Genomic DNA, 14,149 nt, shown 5'->3' with positions numbered 1-14,149 from the left:
AAAACCATTTAGGACAAAACCTGAATGCTGGAAGCTTGCAAAAATATTGCCGATGCAGCTTGTTTGGCTTCGTGTAGAACTTATCAGAAAAAACCGTGTGCAGTAAAAACCTGACTTGAGAGTAAAGGGTGATAATACGATTACTGATTGTGCCAAAAATTCTATGGATATCCATGTCTTTAAATCCTGATCATGTTCTAAGATTGTTATCTCATTAAAAACCTCGTCAGGAAAATCCAGAGGGACAAAATCTGAACGTAGGAAAACATGAGTACCCGCAGATGTTGCCTCGTTAAAACCTTGCCCGGGAAAACCCAAAGGGACAAAAACCATACGAAGGAAAAAGAGTACAACATTTCGAACTGCAGAAAACAGTGGACTCGCATGCCTCATTAAAACCTTGACAAGGAAAACCCAATGGGACAAAACCTTGACTAAGGAAAAAGAGTACAACACGTTTAAGTCCAGCGAAAGATTCTATGAGTTTACTCCCCCTGAAGCATGACTTCTTGGTGCAAACATTATATAACCTTCAGAAAACAGCTTTACCATTTGGGTTTACGGAGGATTGACTGCAGGTATTGCGCCGGGTGCACAATCGCCATTGTACACCTCGCATTTAAATCCTCAGTCCATTTGCGCACCAATTTCAGTTTTCCGCTTTAATTTCAGGCATAACCATGAAAGGTCTTTTGTAAACTCATAAATACCGTAGAATCAATTTCAGCCTCTAAAAGTGTAACCTGCAAAAGAAAAGTTGGAAAAACATAATGCGTGCATTATATCCATGTATGGTACTTCTGGACCATAAGTCTAACGTACGTATCAGATAGATCGATCACTTCCCAGTAATGGTGCTAATTTAGAAGCACGATAAGTATTACGAGTATTAAAACTAGATACACTGGTATATACAGACAAGTTTTATATGCTAGCACGTCCTCGAACTTCAGGTCGAGAAAATATTTCGATTTCAGCGAGATCTCAAAAATCTAGTTCAATCGTGGATTGTAGCGCTACTAAGGGTTCTTTCAGAAGCCAAAAATGATATTATCATTTCATCCGGATTTTAACCTTATACCAGGAACGTATAATCACACACAAGGATTGTTCATAAATTTCTCCTCTTCAAGATGGTGATTATGACTAAATTTCAAACCTGACGTAAATCACAAAGTCAGGTGGCTGCCTGGTCTAGGAAAAGTCGAATCCTTCAAAGTCTCAAAAATAATCACAAAGCAAGATGCAATTAGAGTCCCTCAGAGACTACCACGCTAAGGTGCATCAATATTAGTAGAATACCTTTAGTTTTACAGAACCAATCCCGGGGTTCAGTAGGAAACCCTCAATCGCACTTAAAACGATTATACTATTCTCTCTGCGCTTAATCTCAAACACCAACCTGTAATTTTCAGGCCTCACAATTTTACGGTGTGAGTCGGCTCCGAACTTTTGCGCTTTTTCGAGAGATTCCATCTTCTATCTTAGTTTGAGGTAGCATGTCATATGCCTACCAATCACAATGTCGATGTTCCTCTGCAGAGGGGTACACAACCATTATTGTAAACAGTAATCGACAATCATATATGATTTAGCACATTCTTTGGTGCATGCACATTCAAGAAAATTTTACAAACTGGTACCGATGCCACTTCAGGGGATTTATCATATCCTCATCTTCAATAAGGGGTTTCAAACTTAGAGAATGTGGATCATATTTTGATAGTCTCCACGAGCACTATCTATGTCTTTCTTCAAGAGCACTACATATTAGAAAAGTGATTGGAATTTCTTTTAAGAGGCATATATGAGGCAATTATTCAGGCCTCAAGCATGTTTTAACACACGACTTTTTCACTGCGAGATGCATGATTTAACCTGCTGAGACAACTTCCTGTGTCTGCATCCTCAAGCAAGTGACGAGAAATATTTTCCCCAGAGCTACTGCAGTTCTTTGTTTTAATCATGAGTAATATCCAACACCTCAATTACATCCAATATCTTGGTGTGAGAAAACAAACTGAGATAGTTTCACGCCAATATATAGCGGCAGCCAAACTTTGTTTGATCATGATAATTACTTAATCAGATAACCTGTTGAATTGTCGACATTGCTTACTACAACCTTTAGGTGGTGTCTGTCATCTTTATGACTTCAAGGGAAAAGTCCTTAAATTTGTTGACATAATTCGTGCCATCTTCAGGTGGCAGTCTTTCTCCCCCTGGTTAAGGCGGGAAAACCTTTTTAGGTTATCATAATTTGCACCATCTTTTTATGGTGACATTTATCCCCCTGACTAAAGTGGGAGAACCTTAAAGGTTATCAACCCTACTCTTGCCAAACTTCTGGTGGCGGGTTGTCATGCCAACTTCTGGTGAACATTACTATGTCATTTCTGGAAACTTCTGGTTCCATAATTGCCTGATTTTCAAAGACAATTCTGCTCATGATAGATTTTGGGTTTGAATTTAACTACAAAAAAGTACCCAAAAACAGCTGCAGGTTCGACAAGAGCTGAGACATCTCACGTTGTTTATTTTCGACGGCTTACTTCCTCCCCCTAACGGCAGGAATACAATCTCATCTTCAATAAGATGCTCAGGGTTTTAAATGTCTTATAAATCGAAACCAACATATATAGTTAGGTGATGCTATGGATCAAACATGTAAATTTAAAATGTAAGGTTGCTTCCAAAAACAATAATGATGGTAAACAGTTGGTCGAGCAATTAACTAAAGATGCTTAACCAAAAAACTCAACTAGACCATGTCGAGTGCGCACATGTGCTAACTATATGCTCAATAAAACACCAACTGAAGGCAAAGCATCAAAGCCTATCAATTTACCACCAAGATAAATGGACTTAAGTGGAAAGTCCAAAAATGGATACGCAACCACAAGATTTGCACAAACACTTCGGAAAAATCTAACATTACGTGTTAATATAACAAGAGACCATCTAGTAAATGTGTCTATCAATACATTAAAGTATTGAAATAATTGTCCATATTGCAGGGTGAATAAGTCCTGCAATTTCCACCTTGAATCCTTTCTAGGAGTTAATGTTGGTGATTCAGTAATGGGTTACCATAATGTTAATGATAATGCAATTTAACAACTAATTGTCTCAGGGACCAATAACACAATTTACATCCTTATCTAATAGAAGCTTCAGGTTCTGTAAAGGATGTCCATGAGCATTTTCAATCGTCTACTCATTTTGGTAGAACTTTGGTGTCCATACTGATCATGCCTGAGCATGAATAATTCAAGGGTCATTAAACTTCTGGCTAATGACAACATGGAACTCGACTATTCGAATTCTCCTATGGCACACCCCATAAAAGAAAGCCTTACGTTTCTTTACGATGTGCTTCTGGCACAAAAACAAATGAAGTAACAAAATACTCCATAAAAATGCTCGTTTGTCGCTTCAAGGTGGTAACGCCAAATATTCTCAAAAACTCAACAGATTCTTCAGGAATCCGGAATATCATAAGGCGTTAATAAAGATGACTGTTATACCACCAAAATGATACACGCTCTTCCGGAGCCGTCTATCATATTATTCGAACCCGAAATGACATTTCACATTTCCCAAAACCTCTACAAGGTTACAGAAATGGTTCGAAAAATTTGTGTTTGTTGTTCCCTTGTTTAGAGACAAATATCTCTATCGTCTATTTAAAATGGATAGATTATTTCAGGAATCCATATCCGATGTCACAGTTGGACGAGAGACATACATTAATAAGTCATTAACAATATCATTACGTAACCATGGGCTACTTCGGGAACCCAAGAATTCGTGGTTAATTCCTGGAATCCAACTATTTCGGTAGACCACTTCTGGAGTCTACTTTATGGATTACTGCTGGAACCCATAAATTTTGGATGATTATAGGAAGACACAAAATATATGTTGGACTGCTTATGGAGCCGACAACATCTCATGGATTGCTTCTGGAATCCATTACTGACAAAAATAAGCAAAGAAAATAAACAAAACTTAAAACAAAGGATAAACATCCAAACAAATATGGCACTAATACAATATCAACAAATCTCCAATTTTGTCATCTTCATAGCCAACGAAATATTAATTTACAAGTGTACAAATGGATACACTCTTTTATGGAAAAATTTCCTACTTGGTCACTTCAGGGACCGCAAATAGGAACGACTAGCACTTTTATAACGGGTCACTTCTGGGACCGAAGGGCTAGCGGACCGTGCCTTTTGCATCCATACTATGCTAGACGAAATTCCAGCTTCTGGTGGAATTGTTTCAAAATCTCTGGAGATTGTTTAGAGCAAGAGAAATTAAATTTATGTTATCCTCTAGTGATACAACAATTTCTCGCTTCGCCGGTATTAAAAACCGCAAGTACCATAACAAAAATAATATAGCGGAAAGTTATTAAAGTTTACGGAGTCGCGGTTCTCACCTTCCCGCACTTACCCAAAAACATTCGTACAAGTTTACAATACTTGTAGAATAACTTGCCTCCACTATAATAATGCTACTACCCTGATCAATAGAAGCAACATAGTCAGTACTACTATCCACATATATAATCAAAAACACAAATTCAACTCAAAACACAAATATAAATTGTGAAGTTGATTATATGGCTTTGTGGATATCATCCCGGCAGCTTGGCATAAACATCGTCGAATACTGGTTTATTAATTGGCGGCATCGAACTATTCGTGCTGATAACATATTATATTTTGTTAATTCGATCCACCAAGATTCCACATAAGCACATGAGATTGGGTGCAAACAACTAATTAACATTACCAACATTGTCAATAGATGAGATAGACGCTGGGAGAGTTAGCTATCTTAATGCTCACGGTTTTTCAAGTACTATAAATTAGTATACACGATTTAGTGGAGAGAAAAGGACTGTTCATATTACTTCTGTTATTGTTGTTTCATAGTTCAAGTGCGAACATTACAAAGTGGGTATATATAGACCCTTGTACACAAGACAATACTTGCCACGTCCACTAAAACGTGTCACGAGAACATTTCCAATTGATGTCTTGACTAAGTAAGATACCTTCTTCGTACTTATCTGGTGGTCAACCACGGACTGTATATAACAGGTGGATATTAGAAGTAATATATCATAAAAACGAGGTGCTACCGTAGTCCAAACAACTTCCTAGAAAATGAAAGTGTAAGAAAGAAAGCCCAACTGAATAAAACCCATGAAAGAGGCCCAAAGAAATCCCACTTACATAAACTGATACCAAATGATCAAACAAATTTCCATAATTCAGACTCGGGATCTTCAAAATGAAACCCCCAATGGAGTGTCAACTCCCCAAAACGTCAATAATCAACATTTTAATGAAAATAAAAGAAAAAATTAACCAAAAAGAGTTGGGATGATATAACTTAAAATGTAGCCAATACTTGTTTACCACCACAACATTTAGATTCAACGGGTTCCAGTTTAAAAAACCCAGTTTCATGAACTTTGAAAACTATCCACTAATACACTGAATTCCTGCTACATGATCCATGGTTTCCGGCTAGTACACTTCCCAGCTTACATGGCCACAAACTCTAAAGCCTGAACTCGCAACATGTTCCATGGTTCGACAAGAACTTAATGACACAACCTGCTGAAGCCCATGGAGTTCGTCTTAACATGGTCATAAGACTCTTATTAGAAGCTTCAACCCACTTGGCTTCTGTTTTATAATCATCAATAATGACCGTCTGAAGAACTCTTCCATGCTTCAAAACGAATTTAACCATCTCCAGGTACCCAGTGAACTTACGAATTTCAATTGACTTGAGGGATACTACTAAACATTGAGGTACTACCTTAAATGTGGAAACGTTCTCGCCTCCCATATATTCGACCTACAACCAATGTTTCCAGTTCAGACAAATATGACGAAAAATAACAACTGCATTGAAGTCGGTAATGATGTAAACTGTTTAGCATCTTTTCTTTGTTCAATTAAAAGCAACAGCAACAACAAACAGATTTGAGAAGTGTAATATACCTCATTGATGACGAGGGATTCCAAATTTGGAGAGAGCTCTAGAAAGTTAAGTAATGTTTTCATTTGAATATCATCCACTTCTAACCGGATCAAATTACCAAAGGTAGGGAAACTTGTCGACAGTACATTTGCGCGCTTGAGAATCTAATAACAATGCATACAAAAAAAAAAATACTTAAGTGAAAACAATTATATGTCCTATTGATTGTAGAGTAAATTTGCATTTGTCGGGTTCCAGCTTAGTCTCTGGGTATGAGCAGAACTTATGGTATCGGACGAGACATTTTGAAAAGAAAAATCAATAGATAGAATAACCAAATTGCCAAGGTTCTACGAAAAGAAACCCTAAAACGCAAGTAAACATACCTTAAAGTAAGCACCTGAGATTTTCAAGAGCTTTACATTGCAGAATTTCTTTATAAATTTAGATAAAGGACCAGATCTGTACTCTATGTCGCCTTCAAAGCATATATCTGCATCATGTAGCAACGGAAAACTATCGACAACAAAACCTTCTGGCAGCCAATCACGGAAAGTGAAGGACATAAGATTTGGGGCATCAATCTTTATCTTGGCATATTCCATTCTACTACTCCCACCACCAGTTAGAGTCAATGCAGGAGCTGAAAAACTTATAAAATCAAAATTCTCCCATCTACAATTGGTCAAACACAATTCTTCAAGTATTGGGAAACTAGAAAAGAGTTTCCCTGCCAATTTCTCATCATCATATATAATATTAGTAAGCCGGAGGATCTTAAGTCTTGGAAGAGAAATTGACTCTGGAAGCTCAAGCCGCCAATTTAGTTCTGGAAACTGAAAGTCTAACGTTCTTAACGATTCACAAGTAAAAAGGGAATCAGGAATCATCTTGCCATTTCTTTGGTATGAGTAACACCCATGAAAAGCGCACTCTTCGACTTCACATTTGATTGCCGGGTTATGTGGCAAAATGCCCAAATTTGGACTACAACGTTGTGAAAATGCCCCAGACGTTAGGTAAAAGATTAAAATATCCCAAAACGGAATCAAAATGCCCCAATCTGTTATGTATTCCGTTTCACATGGTTAAGTGGTCAAAACAGTAAGCATGTGGCCCCGCATGTGCAAGAAAAAGTCATTTATATCCTTCTGTCAAAATGACTCACATGCACGTGACTACTTAACCATGTGCCCCATTTAGTTAAATTGCGACACGTGGCTAGTCTAAAATTGGACGGCCAGAGATGAAGTGGTTATATTTACTAAGATGGACGTTTCTTTCTCTAAAATGACCAGCATGTCCTATTAACTAGGATTGCGACACGTGGCTATTCTATTAATTGGACGACCAGAGATCTGGTGGTTATATTTATCGAAATGGGTTTTTTTTTAAAGAATGACCACCGCGTCCTATTAACTAAGATTGCGACACGTGTAACATAATTTCAAATCAGCGGCTACAGATTCCGACCGTTTTAAATCCGACCGTTGTAGATTCCGACCGTTGTAATAACGGTCAATTTCTTGTCTCGCCTGACTCTTATAAATGGGGAATTTTCACAACCTTAAATCAGTATATTGAGTTTTTTTTCTTCATAATGGCTGCTAGCTCAAGTGAGAAAATAAAAATGGTAAGTTCAAATTTAAGAATTTTTCAAAAAAGAACATAGTTAGGGGTTAGTATCTTATCCATCTCACTTTAATTTTTACTTAATTTGCAGGAATGTGAGATGTGCAACGAAAATAATCATCAATCAATATTGTCCTTGGATCTACAGTAGGTGTAAATTAGTTCCTTGTAATGGTATTCGAAAATTTTTAAGGTCAAAGATGGTGCTAATTCAGGGAAGAAATTCTTCTCTTGCTCTAATCCTATGTGTCATAATTCGAATGGTTTGATGATTCTATTAAAACCATGGCACCCTCAGTACAAAGGAGGTTGTAATGTTTGTGTTGGTGATCACAAATTTGCTGATTGTCCTTGGTCACAGACTCCTTGTATCAACCCAAAATGCAATTCAACTAAGGTGAGGATGTTAAACATAGATCAAACATCATGGAATTATGGTATTGGCTACCTAAAATTCCAAGAATGTGAAGATTTCCAATGGGTTTCTGATGCTATCTTTGTGGAAAAACAAGAGGAATTTTATAATTCTGAAGATCAAATTTGTGCACAGTTTAAAGAAAAAGTGAAGGTAAAGTGCAGAATTAGAATTTAACTCATGTAAACAAAAGCAATGTAACAGATTAGAAGGATTTGACAATGTAATGTTAGTTTGCGGAACTGAGTACTTTAAAAACCATACTTTAAAAACCATAGATCCATAAACAAAATATTGTCAACATTCTTAAAGCAGAACTGAGTACTACTATCTCTACCATTACAGGTTCATAAGTCTAGAACTGCTAAAAGAAATAAGGGAAAACATGAACCCAACATCTCTGATATTACTGATATTTAGAGTTAGTCTTTCTAACCCTTTTTGATGGTGGCTCGGAAATGTTGATTGTTTGGCTAGAAATGTTAACAGTACCATGATAAGTCTGGTTAAAACAGGCAGATGAAGGTGTGGAAGAAGTAGATGGATGTGTTACCTTCCTTTTGGGTGCAGTGGAGGAGGATGGTGCAGTTGTCTTACCTTTTTTTCTGGGAACCAGCTGAAGAAGTAGATGGTGTAGTAACATCTGCTTTGCCCTTTGACAACGGTGATACCTCAGCTGATTTCTTTGATGCAGTATTTGGTGCAGACAAGGCTTCCTCATCTTCTTTGTTGGTGCAACAGTAATACAGAACTCATCCTCATTAACAGAACACTCCATTCTAACTCCTTTCTTCTTGGGGTTGGATCCAAATGGAGGACCTTGACAGGTTAGGATGTTATGATCAATACCTTTACAAACACTGCACTTTGTTACTCTTTTGCGCGGCTTGTTCTTATCATACCAAGTCTTGTTGGTTTAAAGACTTAGAAGTAGATGGTGTAGGATTAACTTGTGCTTGATGCACATGGTTTTCTGCAACAGATGCTTGTGTAGAAACAACTGGGTCTTCATGCACAAAATCAAGTCTTGTTGGTCTCATATCACTTACCCCACTAACACTAGCAGTCTTATTAAGTCTTGGACTCCTCCTAACCTCAACCCTTTTACTAACAGTTTTCTTCTTCAGTGGACTCATAAAATCAGTCATAACACTTACCCCACTAACACTAGCAGTATCACAAACAAAACCCCAATGTCTACTTGTAGGAATAACTACAGTGAACCACAGTCTTACCAAATTGTCTTTACCTGGTTTCCCTTTATTCCAAAATGAAATAAACGTCTCCTATGATTCACACTTATCATATGCATTCCCATCATCATCATCAAATAAAAACAGTTGTAGTGAAGAATTCATACCTTGTCCATTCACCAACCTGCTCTTTAGCATAGCCATGAAAGCTTCTCCACTGGTACCAGCTTTACAACCAAAACAATAAAGGTCCTTAAACCTCTTACCTATGTCTATAATCCAGAAATTCCTATCCTAACTACCCATTCTGAAACATTTAACAAAAATGAAACAATAATCAGTTTTAACAATATCATAGTTACATGGGTTACATAAATGAAAGAGACAAACAGACAGTGCACATTCAAGTCAGGGCACTTCAATGAAAGAGACAGACAGACAGGGACACAATTACAAATCATCATAAACACCAGTAAGACACAATTTAAATATGGAAGAGTTTAGCAATTTCTAAGCACTATCATCACTAAAAAGTATTCAAATATGCCTCAGACAACACCAAGCATAAATAAAAGTATAACTAAACAAATAAAAGCATAGATAAACAAATATAAATTCATATACAAAGTTCATATATACCCATTAATTCATCAATCATGGAAGCAATTTTGTATCCAATGCCTCTGAATTTCCACTAAGTTAAATAAGATACATGCCAAAGAAATAATCAAATACCCCCACTGCTTGTGTGTATCATTCATTCTAAGGAAGTAAAAGGGTTGAGCCATTGTTTTACAGTAATCACCACAGTTGTAATTAGAGAGTTCATAGAATGCACAAAATTAGCCATGCCGTGGTTTTACAGTAATCACACCAAAATACATGGAATTCATAGATAAAAAGAAAATGAAATATCCCCTAAATTGAATTATCCACAAAAAATGGAAAACCCCCAAATTATAATCCCCAAATTTGTTTCTTTCAAACCCTAATTAAAAAGAGAGATAGAGACACAATTAACCCTAAATCATAAAAATCTTTTTCATCTGAAAAAATTCAAAAACACAAATTTATAATCCCTAATTTTGTTTATTCAAAAACACAATTAACCCTACTGAAACCCTAATCTTGTTTCCCTAAAACCCTAATTACAACTGTGGTGAAACCCAATCTACAGATTCTGAAACCCTAATTTCATTTCTACTCTCTGAAACCCTAATCGCAGATACCAGTTTCACATGGTTGGGTTTCGAAAACCCTAAATCGAAAAATAAATTTAGGGTTAAAAGTTACATGTTCTTCACTGGGTTAAGAAACGCGATCTCTTATCTTCTCCGTCTCATCTATCTTCTCGATCTGCAATTTCACTGTCTCTCGATCTCTGTATCTCTCGATCGCTCTCTGTATCTCTATCTCTCTCGAACTAGTATTTTGATTTGTTTTTGATTTCTGTGGCTCAAACACGACCAAGGTAGAAGATAAGAATCGATGTACTCGTGTGTACCACACGTGTGGTACAGGTGTCAGTCACTTTCCACGTGTCGACAGATAAGGTTGCACGCGTGTCATTTATTTGCAGTGCCCACGTGTTATGACGTCATTAGCACATGTGTGACATCATGTAGGGAGGATATCTCTGTCGAAGGTTAAAATTGACATTTAACATCACCGTTGACCAGTCAAAGGTAGTCAAAATGCCCCATTTTGACTATTATAGGTAAAACTAACGGAATGGGGCATTTTGATCTTTTGCCTAACGTCTGGGACATTTTCACAACGTTGTAATCCAAATTGGGGCATTTCGCCACTTAACCCTTGATTGCCATCGTGATCCATGCATTCAGTGGCTTATGATCAAAATACTCATTTTCACAATTCAGAAAAAACTTCTTTATGCTTAACATATTGCGTTGAATCAATATCCTATCCACAAAATCCATGAACTTATTCGTCTCCAACATAATGGCTTCTTCATCATAATCCCCGGACCTTGTTAAAATGATTCCAGGAGGTCCCATGTTTCGAAAATCAAGAACTGAAATAAATACCCAGACATTCTTCCATCTTTTCGATAAAAATGCTAGTGGAAACAACAAATTTGGTTGCAAGAAACGAGAATATATAATGAAGTAATGGATCAGGCAGTGTGCTAATCCTATCCTCTCCCACACCCATATTGTTGTCGACGTGTCGTAAGTATTTCCTGAAAAGTAAACCAAAGTTATTCATGTTCAAAGTTCAAACGAACACATACTTGCTAAAATTAACACAAAAATCAACACTCTGGAAATTCACTTGAAACTGGCACAAAATGATACAAGCATTAACCATGAACAATTATGTACTGGTGAACTTCCGTTATCACATTGCATGATTATTTTGTTTGAGGAATTCATCGTGACATTCAATCATATATATAGAACTCATCAATTGGTAAAAATCCAAGAAACCCCATTTTGACACAGAACCCTAGAACTAGTTAAAGTTATGAAAGCAACAAAGTTTTCAGTTTCATTTCAAGAAAGAAAAGAATAAAATTACAGACAAGAAGTACGAAAAACAAGAAGAAATAAAGAAGTTTCATACCTTTACTGTTGTGTGTTATATAGGGTTTATGCTCGATGATTTTTTCTCGAAACCTTGTGAGAAATTTGAGTCGGACTCGGGAGTGACTCTGTATTTTATAGCCCATGAGCACACGTCTCCACAAAGGCACAAACTGCATAAAAAGTTAAAAACTGTCCACTCACACCTTTCCAAGGAGGGCGGTTCTAGCACCCTCGTGCCTAGTTAGCAATTCGTGATTCGGCAAACGCACGGAACGGCAAACGTACGGGTATTATACGGTTTTGTAAAATCCAGATTCGGTCCAAAATTCGGTCAACGGGACGTGATTCGTCAGTAATTCGGAACGGTATACGTACGTGTATAATTCGATTTATAAATCTGAGTTCGGCAACGAAAATTCGGTATCTATATATAACAAATAATTTGTATTTATAAGGTCATAGACCAATTTTTATGCATATGTGTGAGTTATTTAAAGAAAAAATAAACTTAATATGATGATATTAATAATATATACAACATTAGTTATCCAAGAGGACGTCGTATGGTGGTTTAGATGCTTGGTTAGTGAGTTTGAGATCTCTCTCACCTTCACCTTCAAATCTCTTCAGTCGTTTTTGTTTCATAAAAATTACAACACGTCTAATATTCAGTCGTGTATGCTCGGGAGGTAGTAAGGCCCCAAAAGTGGAGTCTTTGAAAAGTAAAAGCTAAAGAATGTATGGCGAATTAAGCGGACGTATCATTCGGGATACGTAAAATTCGTGAACGATTCGCGAATAATCCAGGAATGCCACATAATACGCGACTTGGGTTCGGAGTTGCAAACGTACGCGAATAAGACGGTAAAATTCGTGATACGGAAAAATTCGCGAATGATTCGCGAATCATTCGCGAACTTACTAACCAGGCCCTCGTGTAAGGGTGCGGTTTTTAACTTTCAAATAGGATTTTTTGGCTGTTCGCGCAGCACCACTGATTTATTTGCTCGAGCAAATTACTTTATCTTTTTATTTAATTTCTGATAATTTAGGTTTGTTGTTAACATCAAATTTCAGTGGTGAATGACATCTGACACAGCGGGCAAAAGGAAAGAAAAGAAAAATGATGAATCTATGACTACATATGTCTGACAAAAGGCAGCCGCTGCTAGCTAGGAAGCCGCTAACAATAGAGGGCATCCGAACTTTGCAAATCCAATCCTCAAGTAGTTTTTTTTGGGCTAAGCAGCAAAATGATCGACCTCATGGCTGTGAAAATGTCCCGAAAGAAAAAATTAAAATGCCCCAAAATCTTATCAAAATGCCTCAACCGTTATTTTTGCCATTAGAGATGGTTAAATGGTCAAATTAGCACGCAGTGGTCCCGCACGTGTGAAAATATAACATTTATACCCTTATGACAAATAAGCTGGCATAAAGGAGATTGTTTTGGACCGTCGCCACTACCAAACGAACAACCACCAACCACCACCGCTGCCGCCACCACCACCACCACCACCACCACCACCACCAACACAACCACCACTGCCACCACTACGCCTCCTCCACACCACCACCACCACCGCCGCCACCGCTACCGCCTCCACCACCACCACTACCACCTCCACGGCCACCAACATCGCCGCTACCACCACCAACGCTGTACTTCTTTTTAACCTAATGTATCCTCTCTTTCTATCAAGAGAAAAGAAAAAAAAAGCTATCACAATCACAATCAGCCCCACTAATGTTTATGAGTAAGCATCGACTTAGTCTCATTTGACTTTGTGCATGATTTTCCATGATGCCAAACTAGTATACATCTAGAAAACTAAACTATTGCACCGTTTAGTTTTATGACTTCAGAATATAAACAAAATCGTGTGTTTGTATAAAAGGGAAGAATCTGTTGACATGATTATTCCAACACTGTCTCGCAATGAGGTTGTGTTCTGCGAAACAAAAACCAATTTCCCAAAAAGAGATTTCTCGCACTCGGAGACAGTAGATTCTCGATTGATTTCTTCGACATTAACTAAAGAACATATTTCTGATCGCACTTTTTATAATGAGCACCAAATTCTACGTAATTAGATTTATAATTAAACAACAACAAAAATATTAACTATTCTCGCAGAAGAAAAAACATATCTAATGTTCATTAAATTAAGCCCAACTTGGGCATGCTCATATCACGTACGTACGCCAGCTTGAATAATTCAACCAAGACTTAGACAAGTTGAAAGTAATATTTGATTAATGTACGTAAACTTAAACCCCAATCGATGAAGCATAATCAAGGCTATATATATATATATCATAGCATAACCAAGTAAGAGTCATCTCTT

General features: G+C 37.2%; 1 protein-coding gene across 1 annotated transcript; it reads right to left on the bottom strand.

Annotated features, from left to right (window-relative positions):
- Positions 1-5,583: 5,583 nt before the first annotated feature.
- LOC113311462 (putative F-box/FBD/LRR-repeat protein At5g22670) lies at positions 5,584-6,902 on the bottom strand. The gene is made up of 3 exons (XM_026560299.1): positions 6,399-6,902; positions 6,033-6,176; positions 5,584-5,886 (listed from the first exon to the last, which is right to left on the bottom strand). The coding sequence occupies exons 1-3, from the start codon at positions 6,900-6,902 to the stop codon at positions 5,584-5,586; spliced, it is 951 nt and encodes a 316-aa protein (XP_026416084.1).
- Between the last annotated feature and the right edge of the window lie 7,247 nt (positions 6,903-14,149).

The sequence above is a fragment of the Papaver somniferum genome, chromosome 9 (assembly GCF_003573695.1).
Source record: "Papaver somniferum cultivar HN1 chromosome 9, ASM357369v1, whole genome shotgun sequence".
In the NCBI taxonomy this organism is placed as follows: Eukaryota; Viridiplantae; Streptophyta; class Magnoliopsida; order Ranunculales; family Papaveraceae; genus Papaver; species Papaver somniferum.
This window is presented reverse-complemented; position numbering and strand designations above follow the sequence as displayed.